This window comes from Stegodyphus dumicola, chromosome 4, assembly GCF_044657685.1.
Source record: "Stegodyphus dumicola isolate Sdum_Otavi_A_Nest chromosome 4, ASM4465768v1".
Taxonomy (NCBI): Eukaryota; Metazoa; Arthropoda; class Arachnida; order Araneae; family Eresidae; genus Stegodyphus; species Stegodyphus dumicola.
The window spans coordinates 80,386,550-80,408,598 of record NC_140771.1 but is presented as its reverse complement, the minus strand read 5'-3'; the positions used below and the strand labels follow the sequence as shown (position 1 = coordinate 80,408,598).

The window sequence follows — 22,049 nt, the reverse complement described above, 5'->3', positions numbered from 1 at the left end:
TCTGCATTAAATATCGGATGAAAATATTTCTTTTGATAATACGTTAAGTTGATTTTAACATTTATTCAGACTCTTCTTATTATTAATTTACCATTTTAAGGCAATCTTGAAAAAATTATAAATCCCTTCAAAACGTCTTCCATTGACAGAATCCGGTCATTTTTTTTCTCTTCGTTTACGATAATCAATACACCTTTTCCGTTGCTGTCATTTAGGTAAACCCATACTTCATCCAGAGTCACAATGTACTTCCATTTATCCCTTGCTAAGTAATTTTCATACAGATATTTACAAATTGTTTTGCGTAAAGTCACATGCCTTTGCAAAATCTGGTGAACATCATGTTTTTTAGCTTTTTGAATTGCAAATCATGATTTATTGTTTTATTTGTTGTTTACAAATTGTTCTGCATTCAGTCACACGCCTTGGTAAAATCTGGTAAACATTATGTTTTTAGCTTTTTGAGTTACAAATCATGTGTTATTATTGCTACAGATGTATTTAAACACTTTGGAATTGATTTCCGCGTTGGCGCATTTTCTCTAATTACCAGCGTTTTAACTTTAGAAACAGTACGTACATTTTCTGGGTACACATTTGGAACCTTCTTTCCATATAAAAATAATGGAAGACAGTTTTCCACTTTCCTATTAACAATTTTACTCATTTTGCATTTAGATATTTTAATGCCATGCATTTCGTTACCTTTTTAAGTTATGGAATAGGAATATTTTTGTTCAGAAAGCGCAGAAACATATCCTTGAATCCACAGTTTATTTACATGCGACGTTTGAAGAAGAATAAATTTAAAAGGGGCAGACGATAATTCTCATTTCAATGAATAAGCTGATCCAGAAATTTTAATCCCAAACATCTGTTTTTGTTTTAAGTTCTTCATCGAAATTTTCCTAAAAATGTGTAAACGCAGTCTATATTATTCTAATATTTATTTAACTTGGCAAGTTTAAATTTATTTGCCTAAAATCCCATTACATTTGTTTAGAAGATTAATGTTCTGTATAAATTTTAGGAAAATAAATAATAAAAAAATATATGTTTACAAAGTAAGCTTTGAATTGCTAAATATCCAAAATTATATTTAGTATGCACAACAGAAATGAAAGGCAAAAGAATTTCAATTTTTGTAACAATTTCTAAAAGCTCTGCTCATTATTATAAAAAGGTCATGTATTATGTTATGAGCTAAAATGTTTAATAGCATATTTTTAAATAAGATAAGCAAGCGTAACATATATTTACTCTTTGGTAATATTTATTTAATTATTAAGAATTTTGATTTCTTTTTTGTCTCAAGTTTTTATCAACTTTTTCTTGCACCAACTCCTTTTAAAGAGATTGTTTTTTTCATCGACCGCCGTTACACCTTTTAATATGATATAAAATATAATCATAAAACAAATCTTGGACATAAATGACTTGAGGACATCAATCAAATTATGAGTATGAACAAATGTTTATAAAACAAATGGCTTATTAGATTTATATTTAATTGTTTTTTTTTTGTATTATGACCCGAAACTGCTATTTTTCTCGAAACACGATTTTACGTTGTTTAACTTTTCATTCGATTTCATTGCCACTCAGAAAAACGTAAGTTATTATTCTTTCACTTTTAATCTATTTGTTGCCAATTAACTAACTAAACTAAAGCAACAGATGCATTTCTTAAAAATATAGTTATATTACTTTTGAGTCGGATTGATTTAAATAAAAATGAGATTAATTATGTAAGTTATTAAAAACGTTATTTTTTTATACTTCTCATTTCCTATGATAAGGTTTTCCCAGAGATTTTAATTTGAAACATTTGCTTTTTCTAAATTATTAATCCAAATCGTTCTAAAAACTGTGTAAACACCCTCTATAATTACTTAAGTTATTCTATTTGTTATTATATCTTATCATTATTCGGTTATGATTTCAGAAATATTAATCACTTTCAGAGAAAATTGCTAGAAAGTAACAATTAAAATTTGCTATATGACACTAAAAAATTGCAGATGATAACAATAAATGTTTTTATAGAATATTATGAAAATTATGTTTCTTCTCTTTCAGATACGTATGGCTTATTGGCAAGTTACTTGAAAGTCACCGACAGTACACCTGATCAGGAAGAAGTCATCATTATGAATGGGTATACTGTTTAATTGAATGCAAATATAGACCTTATAAATTCAGTTATATACAGGTTAAGAAATATAATAATAATGATAAATAACACATATATGGGTTATAATATTTTTATTATTCCGTTATTCAGAATTTACTGTACTCAGAACCAAAAATAGCTCCACTTTGTTACTGTTTAAACATCAAAAAGATCTTCCTATTATGACTCTGTAAACAACAAAGTTTTCATTGATATTTTTAAAAAATTATTATTTAAATTATTGTGGTTACTATACTTTTGGCTAATCACAACCGTAATTAAGATCACCAGTCATTAAAAAGCTTACTTCCTTGACACATGGTTAACACAATGATACAAACAACAAAATTATAGGTAAAAAGGTGACCAAAATACTATATGCCCAAACTCCAGTGAGTACATACTCATACCGGAATACTGGGTAATGAAACTGCAGATGCAACAGCCAAAAGAGCAGCAACTGACCCCCACGTTCGCCTACTTGATGTGCCTCTTCCGGGCTTGTTCTTAAAAGCCGAGCTCGAGAGAGAATTATTGAAGCGTTGGCAACATCTGTGGGAGACAGAGACTACTGCCAGAAGAGTCTACAAATTTTTCCCAAAAGTTTGTCGGCTTCTAAATAGTGACTTGCCTCACTTTACCCAGTTTCTAACAGGGCATGTTCCGTTCATGACTTACCCGCATTACTTCAGACGACGCGAAAACGACCAGAACTCATGCGGGATGGCAGGCAATCAAAACCACAATGTGTTCTTTGCAGAGAGACTGCAGAACATCATCTTAGACAGCCAGTAGCGGACCATATTCATGCATGGGCCGAATTTACTTCGGAAAATCGCTATGCTTTGAAACACATATGCGATTCCGTTAATATTGCACGTAATATTTCAGAAAAGCTGGAGTAATTTTCAACTGCCATCCTCGTCACCAGCATAATTCTCATATATTCTGTATTTGTAGTTAATTTCTGTTATTTAAGTTAGCTTTTCTGTTCTTTTCTGTTTATACATATTTTCTTGAATTATATATTTTGTCCTATTTAATGTATTATTTTTACGTTTTTATCAATCAATCTGTCAATTGCTCATATTCATAATTAATGTACCCTTCAGCTGATTATAACTCACTTATACCTGTATTATAACTATCTACAGTACTCATTTATTGTTCACGTTGTGGATGCGTATTGACAGCACTTACGTTGTAACCATCTATCCATAACTATGTAAATGTGAAAATGAAACTGTTCTCCTTCCCCGCAATGCACCCTTCTTCCATCACTGCACCACTGACTCGCCCAACGTTTGTTTCCACCCTCAGCAGTCGTCTTGAGTACAATATGTACCAAAGTGTGTTATGTAGACCAAGTTAATTCCCTCAGCGAGGCTACCTGTTTGATATGCTAACTGCCTCAGTGGATCCGCTGCCTCGCTGTCGGTGGAAAGAAAGAATGTCAGTAAAACATTTATTTGCTTGTTACACGATTAACACAATGATAATAATTCTCGTAAACAACGAAATTTGTATTGACGTTTTAAAATGATCATAAAAAGGGGAAATTAACCTTTTAGCTCCCAATATAATCGGCAACAAAGCTTATATCCCTATCACGTGGTTAAAACAATAGTAATAATTAACATAAACAACAAAGTTTTCATTGATATTTTTAAAAAATTATTATTGAAATTATTGTGGTTACTAACCTTTTGGCTAATCACAACCGTAATTAAGATCACCAGTCATTAAAAAGCTTACTTCCTTGACACATAGTTAACACAATGATACAAACAACAAAATTATAGGTAAAAAGGTGATTTTACACTAATATCACTAATACGGCTATACGTCTTGATTTATTTTTGAAAACACTGTAGAAAATAGTTCTTATCGTTGAAGCAGAGCCAGCACTGCAAATATGCACTGCCATTTTGAGCGATGGAGTTCAGCTTCCGCGCTGCATCGCAAAGATTTTCCACGTATTAGCATATGCGCTCTTCTTTGTCGGCGAATTTCAGATGGAAAAAACATTTGTTTTCTGACACACACGTGGATTGTCTTCCCGTTTTCCATATTTCTCATGTTTTCGTAGTGCTGTCAGACATCTCGCTAAAGGCATCTCGCTCCTCATATCGAACAAGATGTACGAATTTTTAATTGCCATGTCGACAAAATGCACAAAATATACGAAGCCAGAAATGTTGAGGACAAAATTAGAAAACGGTGCACAAACTATGTGGAAATTTTATTGCACAAACTACACGAAAAATCAAGGTTATATCACTCAGCAAGTGGTATGACATCAACAAAAAGGCTGATGTTGATGACAGCATGTATTTTATCCTGAGATTTACGCCAAACACCAAAGAAATCGCGTCCTACGTTACTTATTTACGCATGTCGTTGCACAAGAAATCCACCAGCTTACATTTTATAGAATTCTGAATATGTTGTTTCAGTGTCAAATCACAGGGAGCGAGAGAATTAGAACTATCTGCTTTTTAAAAATAATTCACATGAAAACTGCATCTAAAGTATTATGTGCCGCCTCATTTATCTTATTATTATTTATGCATCTAATTTAAACCAAATATGTTACCGTTATTGCATTATTTTGTAATGTGTTTGTAATATGAACTCACATATTTTTTCCCTCGTTGCAGGTGTTCCATTGATCCATACATTTTCGGAAATTTTCAGTCTCTCGAGAATGGAGACGCTCTCTCGGCAAAATTTAGAGCGTTCAAATTTCCAGACGCCAATTATGTTCTCTTTGTTGGTACCGTCAGCGTCTGTTTACAAGAGTGCAGGGGGGTGAGTTCGTATTTCAGCTTCTTAAAGTTCCTTCTCTTGATAAGTAAATTAATTTTTAGATTTTGGAGGCAAATGCATTCAAAGCAATCACCATTAATCTAGAAATTCTGATTTAATAGGCTTTCAGTGAAATAGAATAATTAATTATTAAAGTTTTTTAATGACCGTAGTTCTATAGAGATTTAAAGACTATAATCCGAATTATACATTTATTTTGATATAGGGTGATAAAAAATAAGGGTTTCATGTCACGATCGAACTTTACATTTGTTTCTAATTTGTTCGTTCAGTAAAGAAACGTTTTCCTAGAAGACACTTTGGACTTCAAACTGCTATTTGATATAAACTTCTTTTTGAATGTATTGGAAAATAAGTTTGTATTAGGTATTAAGGCAATAAGAATCAGCATAATATTTATAAATTTCCAGGACTAGTTTCGAAAGTTTAAACAAAACCTTCTTTAGCTGCAGAATGCAAATGACGAAAGAGAAACCTGTGCTCAGGCGTTAGAAAAAAAGGAAACACATAAATCCATTGTTGCCTAACACTGTTGGTCAGAAAATCACATTTCCCATTTTTACATCCATACCGCATATCAAACAGAACTGAACCGAAATCTTGCATAACCAAAATGATGAAGCAAAGTAAAAGCGAATTGGTGATCTTAGAAAGAATCAAAACATTTTCTTATATTAACTATTTTTCATTTTCTCGTTGTTTAAAAGCATATATATTCATGAGTTTTATTTTCACTTAACCTGCCGTTTTGTTATGTTAAATCTCTCCAGCATTTTTACTTTCGTGAACTCCACCAGAAACATATATTCAATTTAAATAACGAGCGAGAGTCTGAGTGAAGTGAGAGTGTAATGGCAGCTCGACTACGAATGTGATAACTCTCGGATTCCATCCATCGCCGTATTCAATGAATTGTTTGAGTTTTGAATTTTGGTTTTAACAATATTTTGCTTTTAGATGTGTTGGAATTTGGATTATATAATAAGAGTATTTATGCAGAAATAGTAAATTTGGTAATCTCTGGCTGGGAAATAATGTTTATGTGTTTACACTCATTGCTGAATCATGTTAATTAAAATTTTCATTACAATATTTTCCTGAAAAAATTACGAAAATTGAAGAGGTTTCACTAAATAAATAAAATGTTCTTTCAGAACATACCGGACGAATTTTGGGAAATTTTTGTGGAATGGAACTTTGTGTTTCAAAATGACAGACAAAAGGTCGCCAGTTGCCAGCTAAGCTCTTCCCATAAAATTCTAACTTTTTCGTTAAATAAAAGTGTAAATTACTCGTTTTATGCTAATTTACGAAATATAAAGTTTAAATTTTTAATTTTTAAGATTATTTTCTATTAAGCAAATCTAAAATATCACTATGTTAAAAAAATTATATCAACAAAAAAATAGTGACTTCTGTTTTTTATTAAAAAAAAATTCATCATTCATTACAAAAATTCCTCCACGTCAGTTAAATCTATTAAACAGCATTTCAATGCATATAAAAATTCCTCCACGTCAGTTAAATCTATTAAACAGCATTTCGATGCATATAAAAATTAATTTGCTGAAGTCAAACAGTATTCATGAAAAAGTAACTAATGCATTGTTCTACGAACCCTTAAGGAAATCTTAATGCATATAAAAGAAATGCAAATGTCGACCTTCACATGAGAAGCAGACAAATTACCTCCGCAGAAAAGGGCAAGAACAATATTAATTTCGAAAAAGGTTCGCAAAATTTTATTCATATATACAAAATTCAAAAATATATTTTCGTAAGGATTAGCATTTCTTCTAATTGGAAAACACATAATTTCTTTATATATATATATATATTAGTAATTATATTAAAGTAAAAGTCCTTTTTTTAATGTATGTGTTATCGGCAATGTATAAAACTCCGGCATTATATAGAATACTTGGCGTTTTACAGAATGCCTGACGTTTTTAGACAACGTATGGATATGAGAATTACTACAGACTTTCTTTAGGCATTGTATATAATACTTAGGCATTCTATAGTACCGCATTGCTATTTAAGCAAATCATGCAAAAAGGTCATAATAAGGCATGAATTTAAAAGACGTGTATTCCTCAAAAATACAAATATTGTTTTGAAAATAAATATGAAAAATGTCACTCAAAATGTTTATTCAAAATAGGTAAAGAAAATTAAAAGTTTCACAAAACAAAATTCTTATTAATGAAAACCATGCATGGAAATGTATGAAATAAATACATTTAATGTACGGATTATGTATTAAGTATCAAATATACAGATATTCTAAGCGAATGGGAAATGTATTTCGTGCTTTCGTGAAATGTATGTAATTTGGTTTTCTATAAAATGTGTGATTGCCAGGGAGTTTTCGGTATTCTATAAAATGCCTAGCTATTCTAGAAAATGCGCTCCTTCATATATTGCCCTCTTTAGAATTCTCAATTCTATCAACGCACGACTTTTCTACCAAGGTAAAATTATGATAATAAAAAATAAACATTTCCTAATCTTTAAAAATTTGGCATCAAAGTCACAGTAGGCAGTCTTCTAGAGTATATATATTAGTCTTTGTATATATGAATAACTTTTAATTTTCTTTACCTATTTTGAATAAACATTTTGAGTGACATTTTTCATATTTTTGAGTGACCCTCACAAAGGCTAACGAAACATTCAGTTGAAGATCTTAGCGAAAAGCCTGTTTGGGATCCTGGACGCTTTGAGATGCAGTTGACGTGTTGCAGTTCGGCGACCTACGGTATATTTCGAGAGATTATTCAGTTTGGTTCCATTAGAATGATATCTTCTGTTTTCAAGCATTCTGACACCGAGGCACATTCGATGCGGACGAAAAGTTTCCTGAATTAGCATACTAGTAGCTTTTGAAGAGTTTCAAAACCTCGTTACCAAATCTGTGACTTGTTATAGAACCTTCATCTGAATGCAGGGGATTGTAAATCCAAGACGCAAGGAAATAAAAGCAAAATTGTGCCGATATCCTTATGAAGCTCGGTATCACGAAGAAAGAACCCTTATGAAAGCTGATGGGATACCCATATGAAGACCTAAACTTAGCAAAATGTCGCCAACTCCAACAAAGATGTGGACACATTTTTAAGTCTGGCAGCTACTCGCCAAGACGCAAGGGTATCCTGGCATCAGGGCAGCAGTAGTTATATATAAAGTTCGCTCTCATGAAAACGCAACCCTCACAAAGGCTAACGAAACATTCAGTTGAAGATCTTAGCGAAAAGTCACCAACTTGAGCAAAGTTGCGAGCACTTTTAAAAATTAGCAGTGGCTCGCTAGGACGCAAGGGTACCCTATGAAGACTGGAACCCTATATATACTGGAACTCTCATGAATTTCGTTGTCATGAAGAAAGCAATCCTCATCAAGGTAGCCTTGAAGATATTACTCTGGGCGAACCTGTTTCTGCTTACGGAAAGGCTCCGGAATGGCAGAATATGAAAATTCCTCGCATTTGTGCAGTCGAGTAAAGAATTAATTCCAACAATTAAGAATCTGCGACGAGCTGTCACTGGCGGGATTGAGTTTATACAGTTAGGAAGAGTTTGTCGTTCGACATTTTTTAGGGTTCCATTCAATATTTTTTCTATCTTTTTGAAACCATCGATATAAAAAAAAAAGTAACATTGGGTAAAAAAGGTAAAAAAGTAACATTGCAAGTATCGGCGCCTTTTGATATTTCTCGATAACCACTATCCATTCCAAGCAATAATGACGACTATACCATTGTGTGAATGAACTCTTAAGAAAGGTTACCAATGGGTTCCTGAAGCCAGTAAATGTATCATATTTACCTGCATTTACCACTGGGTTCCTGAAACGAAAGTTACAGTTTTAAAATAATCAAGAGTCTCATTTATTTATTTAGTTAGTTGTAATTTTATTGCGTTTAAGTGATAATGTTTTGAATACGATATTTGCATTCCTTAATACTGAATAAATTAATAATAAACTACGTTTTATGCAGGTACCTTGTGGCAACGGCCAGCTTGGTTACGGAAGACGGCGGCGACGTTCCATTCCTACAGATCTGCCACCTGATCCCAACAAAGTGTTCGAAGTAGAGATGACAACATTCCTCAAAGTAGAATATACTGAGGAACATTTCACATTAAATAAAGGTCAGTAACCATATGCGTTTCGTTATATTACCTTTGAGCTAAAACTGCATGTCTGCAAATGATGTTCACACTACAAGATCTAAGAATTTTGCTTTTACAATTATGAACTCATTATGATACAGTCGTTCATGCTGTAGCCTTTATTTCAATTTGACAACAAACTGTTTTTATTTTAAACAATCAGTTTTAATTTTTGTTTTGTCTTGTCTTTTTCGCTTTTTGCTGCAGATCGTTTTCAGTAGACAAACACGGTTTAAGAATTCTGTTGTCATTCCTTTTTTCCCATCGATTGACTGTACATAATTCAACTATGGGGTCATTTTCCCCTCTATCAGTGCAATTCGCAGTTCCATACTTCAAGGTCCAGTTCCGGATATGAATATTAGGGTAATTACAGATTTCTTGACAATGTGTTTTAATTTAGATTGGTCAAACTAAGAGAGCCTTCAAATTTTGTGCTAAGGAACATGAGGCATATATTAGGAAAAAAGAAACAAATAAATCCTCTGTTAGTCGACACTGTTAATTGGAAAATCATATTTTTCAGTTTTGAGCAGTTATTGAATACTCACAAACCATCCTCCGTTGGATAGTTAGATTTTTCTAGAGGCGTTTCATATTCTTAAAAATCTTTCAGTTCCAGTTAACGATACCAGCTAACGTTTAACTGTTACGTTCCAGTTAACATTTTTAAACTCAGCTTTTAAGAGAATTATCTCATTGTTCTCATTTTTCATCAGTAGATGGCGGCAGTAGGTTGACTTTCTTCCTCTCATTGCTATCGCTTGAGCAAAGAATTTTCTTTCGTCATTTGCATTCCTGCAGCTGAAGAAGTAGATTCTTTATTTAAACCTAGCAAATTTACGAATATCACGCTGATCTTTGCTACCTTAATACAGTTTTGGGGAATCTTCTGAGCTCGGCGTTTCAGAATTCATAATTAACCTTAGTTTAATTCTGATGCCGTGTCACATATAAAAATCATTCCTTTGCCATCCATGTCATCCATCTGCCAAGAATGCTATTAAACGTACCTAAGGAAAACGCAACACATATTGGCAATGACGATACCTTTGCAAACGACAATTATTTTTGTATTAAGCAATCTTTTGTAGCCGCCCAGACGGTAAAGTGGTTAATGACTCTGACTGCTGTAGTGAAGAGCGCCCGGATTCGAGTCCCGGATAAGGCATGAATGTAATATGTATAGGTGTATAATGTTATGTATATAACTGTATATTATGCATGTATATATGTATGTAACTTTTACCACTTATTTTGAGGTTAGATTGGCTGTAGGAATTTTGTTCTTTTCCCTCTAAAACTTGAACTTGGAATATGCCACCGTTGGCTATAAACAAACACAGGAGACAGAACTAACTGTTAAGTGACTTTAGAGCCGGTATGGCCTAGATATGTAATCCACCTTCGAGCTGTAATCTATGTTCTTTATAACTGTTTTATGCTATATTTCTAAAGTAAATGTTGTAAAGTTACTTGTGAAATGGTTATTATGTTAAGAAATTCTTGTTCGCGTTACACTATGTTAATTACTTCGAAAAACTCTTCGTTAAATTTGAATCTCTGGAGAATTCGTTAAATTTGTTTTCTTATGGAAGTCAAATGTTTTATGCCTTCATTTAACAATGTTAATCTATAATAACCGGGAGAATGAAATTTTGTGATTTTTACAAAATTGACTCGTTCAACTTAAAAATAGAAAAATAAGAAAATTTGCACAATTTAAAACACTTTTATAGTTTGAAATATGTTTCTAGGTCCAGTAGTTGAAAAATAAAAGTCACATATATACTTTTATGGACAGACAATATGTAAATTATTCCAGGAATTTTATGTTAGAATCTCGTCGACTATCTTATCTTAAAATCAAAATCATATCTCACTCAACGCCCAAACCAAATAAAACTTTAACGGGAGAATCATCATTTGGTGACGGAATTGGAGTTTGTTTCAGCAAAGCCGAGTAACGCTGTTTGGCTTTACAAAATTTACTCTCACGATATCTCTTGAAAAGGAGAGGGGAAGGTGACGCTTGTCCACCCTACTTCCATCTCGCTATCGAAAGCGGGTCCATTTATCTAAGAGTCAGGATCACTGGAGCGAGTAATCAGGTTCTGGCCACAGAAGCTCCTTTTATGAATTCCAACAACCCATCCATTCCCCCCCTTTTGGAATTTCCTTGACGTCCTATTTCAAATGTGATCACCTCCTTCTCCGCGAAAACCACTGAGATAAAACTCCGCATTGCAGAGAGAGTTGCCTGTGATTACTTTTCGAATATGACACGAATATGGACATTGCTGCTGGCGGAGACATCTTGAGTGGTACGTGCGGCTACCAGAACGAAATGTTAGTTTATTATCCGAAATTGGGTACGATAAGTAATGAACCTCTAGCTGAATTCTTCAAAGGGAATTTAAATTAAAATCTGAAATATTACCCTGGGTAGAATATGATGAGATTTTAGTAAAATTTACCGTATGTTTTGGCGTATTTTTACCCTAGCATTTTAGAACCCGGTTCAGAAAATTTTTTAAAGTATTTGCGCAATTTTCCTCTTTTTCGGTGCGTTTAAAGAGGGAGTTTCCTTATATTTTAATATGTAGTGCTTTTTCATTTTACTAACAAAGAAAAATCCTTGCAAATTATGTATGAAGGTCACGCCGAACCTGTTGAAACTTTTGCCAGGCTACTACAAGAACCAACCCATTTCAGCGAAGCAAATAAGAACTGGCATTGATTCTACCAGTTTCGCTAGTTTCTGATTTCGCCGAGTCAGTTGCATATTCACTTTCTCTAGTTATTTATGCATGATTGGAGGGCTAAGGAGTAACATGGACAATAATAAGAACGGTTGAGTTTCAAGTTACGGAGAAAAAGAAATAAAAATCTTTTATTCGATTTTGTAATGATAATATTACTATGCATTCTTATTGGAATGCAGTTTAAAAAAAAACTAATACTTTGATAGTTACCTTGTGGTTTATCCACGACATTTTTTCATTTGTTCTGTTCTTATTGTAAGCGCGTCCTTCAGTAATTAAATGATTCGCATAATTTTCCCTCTTGATTTTCGGACGATAAAGTCGGGGAAAAATATGCCAAGAAATGAGGTGATTCTTTAGAAATTTTATGTACTTGCTACTCGCAGGAACAGGCATCAAGAAAACCTGCTAAGAAATTACTGAATTACTGACAATATGTGCTTTTAACCTGTTTCACCTGGTGTGTGTAAATATATATATATATGAAATATTCATTCCCATCTGCGAAACGTTTGAACTACTTTATTCACAAAAGCACAATACAGTTTCGGATGCTATATTAATCCCTAAGGGCATAATCTGCCTATGCATGGCAAATATTAAACACTTTCGCTCGAAAGCCATTATGTCACAGCACTGCTGTGCCGTAAAGAGGACAAAAATGACTTCCCAAATATAATGTTTATCGCCTGGAGGCTCCAGCACTTATTGCACTGCATTCTTTACTTTGAATACCCTTTAACATTTCATGCTGCTACAAGAATGGATTAGTGGTGTTTGGGAAGAATTTTCGTTAAGGATTATTTTTGAGTTTAATGAAATTCTTTTAACTGTCAAATTTCGAATTATGTTGACAGTTTCCCCATTAACAACCTGGAAATAAATAATGTAATTGCACGTCTACGGTGATTATTTCCAACAAAAATACTGAAAAATATTCGTAACGGAAAGGGTAAAAAATCGAAAATTAATCGTATGAGCCACAGCTTTTATACAACTACAACACAACATCCAAAATAGTCGGGATTTCGCACCAGATGGTGGAATACAGGGGCGGTAAATATTTTAGAATTTAGAATAGTACCGAGGAGGGAACATCAGTGATGGCAAAATTCTTCGAATTAAGGAGTGGCACTGGATATCGGAATTTAAAGCCGGGAAAAGTTTTAGAAATTCTTGGGTGTGTACCCGAGCAACAGATTTTGAGCCAGGTGGTTTTCTTATATATAGCGTTAATACGAGCCAGTTTCTCAAGAAAGTCATAAACGAATTAAAGAGAAAGTCCTTTGGTGCTTTTCTATATATGAACAAAATAATCTAGCAGTCGATCTTCGCACATAAATTCCAAACCAACACCTAAGACTACTTTTAATGTCTACAATGGGTTTTCTGTTTTGCCAAAAACGAAAATTAGATTAGTGTAAACAATAGTATCTTATTTCGAGTGCTAAGAAAAGATTAAGTCAAGAGAGTGAGTAAGCGTTGTATTTTTAGTAGTATTCTTATAAAGTCTTCCACGAAGACAGCCTTCCCTTTAATCATATAACTCTACGTTTCGTGTGTTTCTCTATATGCAAATAAATGAAGTGGTGCCATAATTTGTATGAAGGAACTGGAAGATTAAATAAGTTTTTAAACGCTTAATGTATCATTGAAAATTCAGGAAATTGTCTTTTTTCCGGCATTTTTTAAATTTTTTTATTCAACATCTTTTAGTGTCCTTTCTTATTTAAGCTGAAAATTGCAGCGGATATATTATATTGCATTCCTATCTTAAGAGGGGAAGCGAAAGATAAGTGTAATTTATTTACTCGAATGCGCGAAGTAATTTAGTTCAGTGTACGCAGGTTAACTCGGTTTAGCGCATTGTGATGATAAAATAAATGAACTTGAGTTTAATCTTGCACATCTATAGTACTTTTCTCGTATTAAATAACGCTATTTCACGCACTGGGAGAACATAGAACGTAAACTTAGGTATCGATAAACAGGATAAAGAATTATTATCTGTTCTTCGTTACATATTTCACATTTTGTTTCTCTAGATTACTTTAACGAAAAATACAGTATATAGTGGCTGTTACTAAATGATCAAGAATATACATGTATGTATTTATATATGTATGTTTTTCGCATTGTGTAAAAGCTGCGACATCTAGAGCCATCAAAATTTGAACACATAATCCAGTACCCGAACATACGCACCTTGAAACCGGAATTTTTCATTTCAATTTTTTTCATGTCTTCTGTGAAATTAAAGGAAATTTTGATTAAACACTTGTTGATTTAAAAACGTACACTAAACTATTGGCGAGCGCTGTGGTTACATCATTAATATATTGCGCATAGAGAAAAATGGCATTCTGCAAAGTAAACTTTCTATGGAGAAAATGTGTTGTATATAATTCAGATTAAGAAAGTAATTCTAAATGTCCTTCTCTTTCCTGCAAACCTCCATTGCAAAATGAGACCTTTCCTTTTTCTTCTCAAAAGTTCATTTAACTTCTTGTAAATTATAGGGGCTTTACCTTCTTCATTACCTCTACTTTCACTGTCGGCTGGTGCTATGAGATCATCGAATCCTTAATTCGTCTTTTCTCGATTAATATTTTGACTTTTTACTTATCTAAAAAGCTTTCGCCGCCAACAACTTTACGCAATGAACGTTGATTGTACGCAATGAACGTTGAACTACGTGTAAGTGAAACTCTAGCATTCGAAGAATTAAATAGAAACGGTTAAGGTACCGCGTGTATGCGAAATCGCGTTTCGCAAATCAACGCTCGGCCATGGTTTATTATATGCTGCTACATGGTAACGAGTAAGATCTTCTGAATTGTAATGCTTTCAAATTTAATAAGTAACTCTTTCAAATTTAGTCAGTAATGCTTTCAGATTTAATTTACGCTTTCCAAGTAATGCTTTCAGGAGTAACACTTTTAAATTTAATAAAAAAAACTGAGCGATTTGATAGAAATATGTTGCCACAATGGATAAGCGTAATAATTAAAATCAACAACAAGCATAAATTGGCTGATTTACTCAAAATTCTTTTTTTCTGAGAATTTATGACAAAATTTCATTTTCGAAACTCATTAGTTTACTAATACTTAAATAATCATAATACTCATACTTGAATTAATCTTTCTTTTTTTACTTCATAGGTTCCTTGAAAAGTGATTTTGAGTCACAGCAGAAGTCCCAACAGGAAAATGTCAGTTACACTTCTACAAATGAAGTAGCGGCACTCTACGGCAACAGCGGAACTTCTCTTTTCTCACGGAACTTATCTAGAGTCATCACGATCATCTTCTCGCTAAGTTACATATGCTGGATGAGCAATGTCTGGAAGTGAAACTGAACTTCACTTTCTCTCTACTATCGCCAATTCTAAAACTCTAACCTTAACGGGTTACATGGACTCATAACCACATAAAACCACCAAACAGGCAGCGTTAAGTTACGTTCAAGAGGTGTCTGAATCACATTTCACGAGTAATTACAAATCTACCGATAATAAAGTAAGGGGTGAGAGAGTTACTTATGAATACGTTCACACATTTCAAAAGCGAAATATTTCCGGTGCGCTAAATAGATACCTAGAGTTTTGAGTCTTTAGATGGTGAATGCGTAATACTCATTTATGCTTTCGAATTGGAACATTTGTTAAAACACCGCTGTCTATGTATACATAAAATTGATTCTAAATATATCGTATCATTGAGCACTTGGCTCTAAAAATCACGGCTTATTTAAGGTTGCACTAAAACTCAATAATCTAAAATGTTTCACAACCGAAGTTCAACTAATGTTTGTAATATGTTTTTTTATACTTAATACACTTGTCGAGAAAGAATCAATGAATTGGCTACATTTGAAAGATTTTATAACATTTAGCTATTCGTAAAAGAGTCTCTTCAATATTTTAAGAAACTTCATAACTGAATAAGGAAATAATTAGAACTTTTATTTCCATTTCGAAATGGGTTAGCCAATAACACTGACAGGCAACAATATGCTGATTTTTTCTTGAATCAGTAATTGTAAAACAATCAAACTGTTATAAATCGTAAATTAAATTCGAGAGTGTGCTCAGTATTTTAGAAACTGATATTAACAGTAAATCCTGAAGTAACAAGAGATTCCATTTCTACTTCAAAACTTGTTAAGGCACTTTCTGGAAGTTAAGGCAGTAATTGGAAGGCAGTTTCTGGCAGTATGCCAGAATATTTTGGTTTCCTAATTGGCTCATAAGTCAGTAAACACTGCAGTTATTCTAAATTGGAAAATAAATTGGAATGATTGCCCAGTATTTTAGATACTGCTATTAATAATAAATTGTTAAATGAGAGCTTCCATTTCTAACTATCCAATAATATTGGTAGGGTACAATATATAGATTTCATATTTGGTTCATAAATTATAAAACACTCCTTTTAGTTTAAACTGTAAACGTAATTATAATTGCGAATTAAAGTAATATTATAAGTAAATCGTAAAATAACTAGAGCTTCCATTTGTATTTCCAAACGAATTTTCCAATAATATCGATTGGCCAGAATATGTTGATTTCCTTCTTTGATCATAAATTATAAAATAATTTTATTGTCCTAAATTATAAAGTAAATTAAACTAATATTATTGGTAAATGATGAAACTAGAGCTTCCATTTCTACTTCGAAACGAATTATACAATAATACTGGTAGGCCGGAATAAGTTGATTTTCCACGCGCCTACTAAATTACAAACACTATAATTATTCTTAATTGTAAACTGCAACTCGTAAATTTGTTTCGAAGGTGTCGTTAACGTTTTAGAAACTTAATATTTCACATCATGAAGTATGTAGAACTTCCATTTCGATTTCGATATGGATTATATATTAATATCGGTAGACCTTGAATACTTTGAGTTTTTTTTTTTTTTTTTTTTTTTTTTTTGCCACATAAATTGCGAAACATTAAAATTACTTTAAAATATAAATCGCATTAACAGTACTGTATAATTACCATAGCAGTATATTAAAAATTGCATACGTATTCACAAACACATATTTATACTTTTCACAACAGCTAAAGCATTTTATGAGCACATTACTACTATTAAATTATAATATTAATTTTAAACAAAACATTAAAACTTCTTCAGTCTGCGGTTTTTACATTCCCGTTAAATTTTATTAATTAATTTTCTTAACGAAAAGATAGCAATTTCTGAATCGATAAACTTGAAACATACGTCTCAAAAATACAAATTGTATTTCAACATCCCATACATCCCATTTAGGGCATTTTGAGTTTTGACATCTACAGTATCTTTTGTATCATCTACAGTAGTTTGGAAAAAAAATATTAATCATGCATAATTTATGATCGGAAATTTGCTACAAAGTTTAGTGATTAATTATTTTATTTATATCAGAATTACGAATGATTTTTCTTTATTCTTTACAACATTTTCTTATTTTCATTATATTATTTTAGCATTATTTTTTAACCTGTAAAGGATTTTTGGTTTTCATTTAAAGTTAATTAAATTCATTGGAAGTTAGTAACAAAATGCTTTTAATTTCTTTTTAAAAGAAGTAGGTATTACGGATTATTTTAAGCAAAGATACCGATTTGTTGAAACCACTTTCGACTTTCATTTATCTAAACTTTTGATTTTTTAAACAGTATTAACTCCCTGGTTATGTCTGGTAACGTATTTCAAGAATAAGGAATCGTGTTAAGTATAATAAATAAAGTTAGAAAAGGTAATTGTTTAGAAGAAATGGTGTAATTTAATGCAAGAGCTTCATAGCCAGTTAGATTTTAGGTTTAAATTTCCAAAATTAGATACGTGATGACGTACAAATGAAAGAATCTATCTAAAAGGAAAAATCTTAAAAAATGAAGTTTCAAAACACACAATAGGCGCCGCCTAATGTGATCACGTTTATAGTGGCTATTTTGATAACATTAAACGAGGAGAAAAAATGTCTTTCGAAACAGAATTGCAATATAGCTAATTAATCATAACTATATTTAGAAATATATAAATGGGTACTTTAACATAATTTTAATGAGGAAAATGTAAACGTCTCATTCATGAACTATTCATATTCTAAAACTTATTAGATCAATGCTATCGAAATAATCGAACAGCATCCATCTTTAAAAACATAAAATTAAAAATGCAAGAGTAAAATTTAAAATTAGGGGGAATCTTAATTTAGCGTAGATATTTCCAGAGAATGTTTTTTTCCGTACGAATTTTAAATGGTCGATTAAAATCCAAACCGAGCATTTTGGAGATTTAATCCCTTACTTGACGACAATTCTCTGACATTTGGCAATTTTTTTATCTTATTTTGACCTTATTTTACGACTTTACGTCAGTTTAAAGCAAATAGTCTCGAAACACGACTTTTGCGTTGTTTTAGTTCATCCGGAAAAACGTAAGATATTATTCCTTCATATTTAATCTGTTTGATATTAATTAACACTCTAAAATATTTAAAATAGTTAGATGCATTTCTTAAGAATATTATATTTTCTAATTTTTAATATGATTGATTTAAACAAAAAAATGAATTAAATTCCTTATATACCTAATTCAAAACATCAAATTTTAGAGAATGATATTACTTACACTCTCCCTTTTTAAATATGCAGAAGATATATATAACGTTCCATTGTTAGTCTAAATACATATTCATCCAGTAGCCTATAAAATGTTTCGGCCTTCTACCTAAGCCTTCTTCATCGATAAAGTTAACTGATAAACATTTTTTGTATAATGCATTGATTATAATAACCGAACTAATAATCAAAAATCTGAAGCAGCATTGTATTTTTCATCTTTTGGCATGCAAGAGGACTGGACTTCATAACTATATAACAATATCCGAACGACAGCATTAACCGCAATTATATTAAGCGGAGCAGCCTGTTGAGGCTTTTTTTTATTATTGTCTTTGATTTGTTTTACCAATCTGAAAACAATTTAGTATAACCTCAGTTAGATATTATTTACATCAAAAGGATATGGAGACTAGTTTTCACAAAGTTAAAATCCTCTTACTACTTGCTTCCAAACCTCTGCTTGTTATTTAGATATTTGAGTATAAAACATTGATAAAACAATGTGCTAAGAAAAGTGTTTTCATCAAGATAAAATTCCTCGCGGAAGATAATTTCACAGTTTCAGTGTGGTTGCCTTTATTTAGCTGTTAAGTATTTAATTTTAGCTTATAAGTAAAAACAAACTACCGTTATTCAATTTTTACTATTTAATATTATTTTATATATGTTTCTTAATTTATAAAGCATAAGAATATGCAAATACGTTTTTCTCTTCTTTTGGAAATCAGTCTTGTTTCTAATATATTAAAAGCAATAATATAGACTACACATTATGCAGTTTTATTGCAATCTAAGACAAAAATGTAGTTATAGTATACGTTTGTATAAAAAACGTTATTCAATCAAAATGAGAACATCTGTAATAAACCTTAAGTGTATTTTTAGTATTAAAATAATAAATTATTATATATATTTTAAGTTATATATTATTTATATAGTTTCAATTTTACGCGTTTGTGAAGTAAACTAAATCTTTGTTCTATTCCAATTAAAATTTATTAATGCTATTTTAGTTAATGCAGTTAATAATACATTTTCGAAAAGCTAATAATGCAAAAGTGAACATTAATTTTGTAATTCTTGCAGTGCTATTGCTTTGAAATATTACTTGTTTTTAACCTTATTTCGGTAGAAAAATTTTCCTTTCATTAGCCATTTCTAAATGCTTACTCATGTGTAAATGAATTTTGAGTAAAGAGGGTTACAGTAGAAAATCAGATAAATGAACTTAAGCATCAAGAAAATTATGTAGATAAACATTAAACAAACTGTGATTATGAATGAAATTTTTTGTTAGAACATCAAGTGGTCCACATCAATAGTCCTAGATCTAAACTCTTCATAGATTCAACACTTCTGTTGGATTATACATGCTATTGTCATACATAATCTCCAAGTAATAATTTGTGGGATGAGCCATAGGTATCTCTTCTTCAGAAAGGTGGGAAGAGGCAGCTGCAAGATTAAGTTCCAGTCATAGTATGTTTCGGCTACGCGGGACTTGACGTCGAAAGGGACAATTTCAGGAAACCCACGTAGCTAGGTTACCATTTTCACTTACTACAAAGACTTGAACGCCAAACACCAATCGATTATCGCTCAGATTGGGATCACGTGAGGATTCAGAAGCAGAACTTTCATCTGGTTTGTTGTCTCTACTCGGAAATGAGGTCATTTCGGCCGAGACATTTTCGGTGAAGTTTGAAAAAATCCCGCGTAGCCGCAACATTATTTCCGTAGCTAGGCGGGATTTCGCTTCAAGCGAGGCTCTTTTTTTCTAGGTAACTTCTTTCCCGTTGAAACCAGTGCTACTAGAATCTCGTTCCTCAAAAAAGTCCCGTCTAGCAGGGACTGTAGCCATGTGTGATAACCTCTTTAGAAGTAGCGACAGTCGATTTATATAGAAATCTATGGCCAGTACATAGCAAAAATGAACATAGTCCCATCTAGCGAAAAAACCGTAATGAACATTAAAAGTGCAAGATATTTAAATTTTGAAAGGGTTGGAAAAGTCTGCACTGGTATTAAATTTTCTTATACAATTGGCGCTACACTCGATTTTTCTTTACGCGGCTCATAAATTTCCATATGAAATGATTTTCGCTTCTACCAGGTTTGCTGTTCCCCCAACAGAAACAAAAATAAAATGCTCTTGAAGTAGAACGACCTAATCCTATTCTCCTCGAAAGCAATAGAATTTTATTCATAATCTTGATTAATTTAAGCTTTTATTTTTGTTCATATTAGTTTTATATTAGGTTGTTTTTCTTCCAAATTTAATACTGATATCTCAGAGAATTATTGATCTTTAAATTAGAGAAATCATTCATAGATATCAATATCGATAAATTTCATCGTTTTTTTTAATGGCAACCAAAGTCGTAGATCAATCGATTATTGGTTTAATTCTTTTGGATATTTTATAATACATTTGATCTAAAATGTTTAAAATTATGGTTAAAAAGTGCTGTATTTATGGGTAAAAAAGGCAGCAACTTTCTGAACATATTTAAATGATTTCACCATTAATTTTCATCATCTTATCTGAACGGTGTTGCTATTTTTTTTTATCATCATGCGTTTCACTTAACTCATTATTCGCTTTCACTACATTTTCAATTCCAGACACCTCTTGAATAGTGAAACTATTCTGTATGATAATACACGAGCGCGATAACAAGCTAATATTTCAAGATGCGGTAACAGAACAAAATCCGAAAAGCGGAAAGGTGGTGGACAGCTTCATTTTTTTAGGTGAATGCAGAAATGTATCACTTCTCGTCACTGTAAAATAAAGATTAGAGAGCAGGAACTTTTGGAATGTGTAATCCATTTTGTTTTAATTTTTACATGTCTGGGGTGTTATCGGATGTGCGGATTTGTTTTTAAAGTAATTCATTTCATTCTGTGTAACTAAAGTTGTATTAAAACATTTTGATTTATGATGACTCTTCTTCTTTTGTAATTATTCGTGTTCAAATTTAGAAGTACCAGCACTTCAAAATTAAAACTGCGATATACAGATAGTTTAGTTAGTACCAAAAGGTGGCATAGGTGTTGATCTTCACTTTAAGTCCGTGTCACGTTTTAAATGCATCCATCAAATGTCATCGCCTTGTATTATTTTGAAAGAAATAATAGAGCGAATAGAAAAATTACATGACATGAGAAATATATGACAACACAAATAAAAGATTGTTATCCCCTATAAAAATTGCATGACTTACCTGGAATTCTATAGGTAGGCAGTTTATAAACATTTTGTGAATTTTGCTGTTGAATTTGATGTAGTATAAGAAAGCGATGTTTAATAAACAAAGTTAAAACGACCAAACGTTTATATTAAAACGATAGGAAACGCGGAAGATCAGATCACGACATGCAATATGTGGTCTTGCATTATTTTTGTTGGAAAATTGCGTTCATAGCCCTTGAAATTAGGGCACAACCACTGAATGTAAGATTTCAGAAATGTACAGA

At 32.0% G+C, this 22,049-nt stretch overlaps 1 protein-coding gene across 1 annotated transcript in view; it reads left to right on the top strand.

Moving 5' to 3' along the window:
- The window catches only part of LOC118187171 (uncharacterized), a 732,208-nt gene extending 710,691 nt beyond the window's left edge, over positions 1 to 21,517 (top strand). Inside the window, exons 7-10 of the mRNA XM_085815129.1 lie at positions 2,080 to 2,158; positions 4,834 to 4,984; positions 9,003 to 9,156; positions 15,107 to 21,517. Of these exons, the coding sequence (XP_085671255.1) occupies positions 2,080 to 2,158; positions 4,834 to 4,984; positions 9,003 to 9,156; positions 15,107 to 15,297 (575 nt within the window). The 3' untranslated portion in view covers positions 15,298 to 21,517. The remainder of the gene's footprint in view (positions 1 to 2,079; positions 2,159 to 4,833; positions 4,985 to 9,002; positions 9,157 to 15,106) is intronic.
- The last annotated feature ends 532 nt before the right edge of the window (positions 21,518 to 22,049 follow it).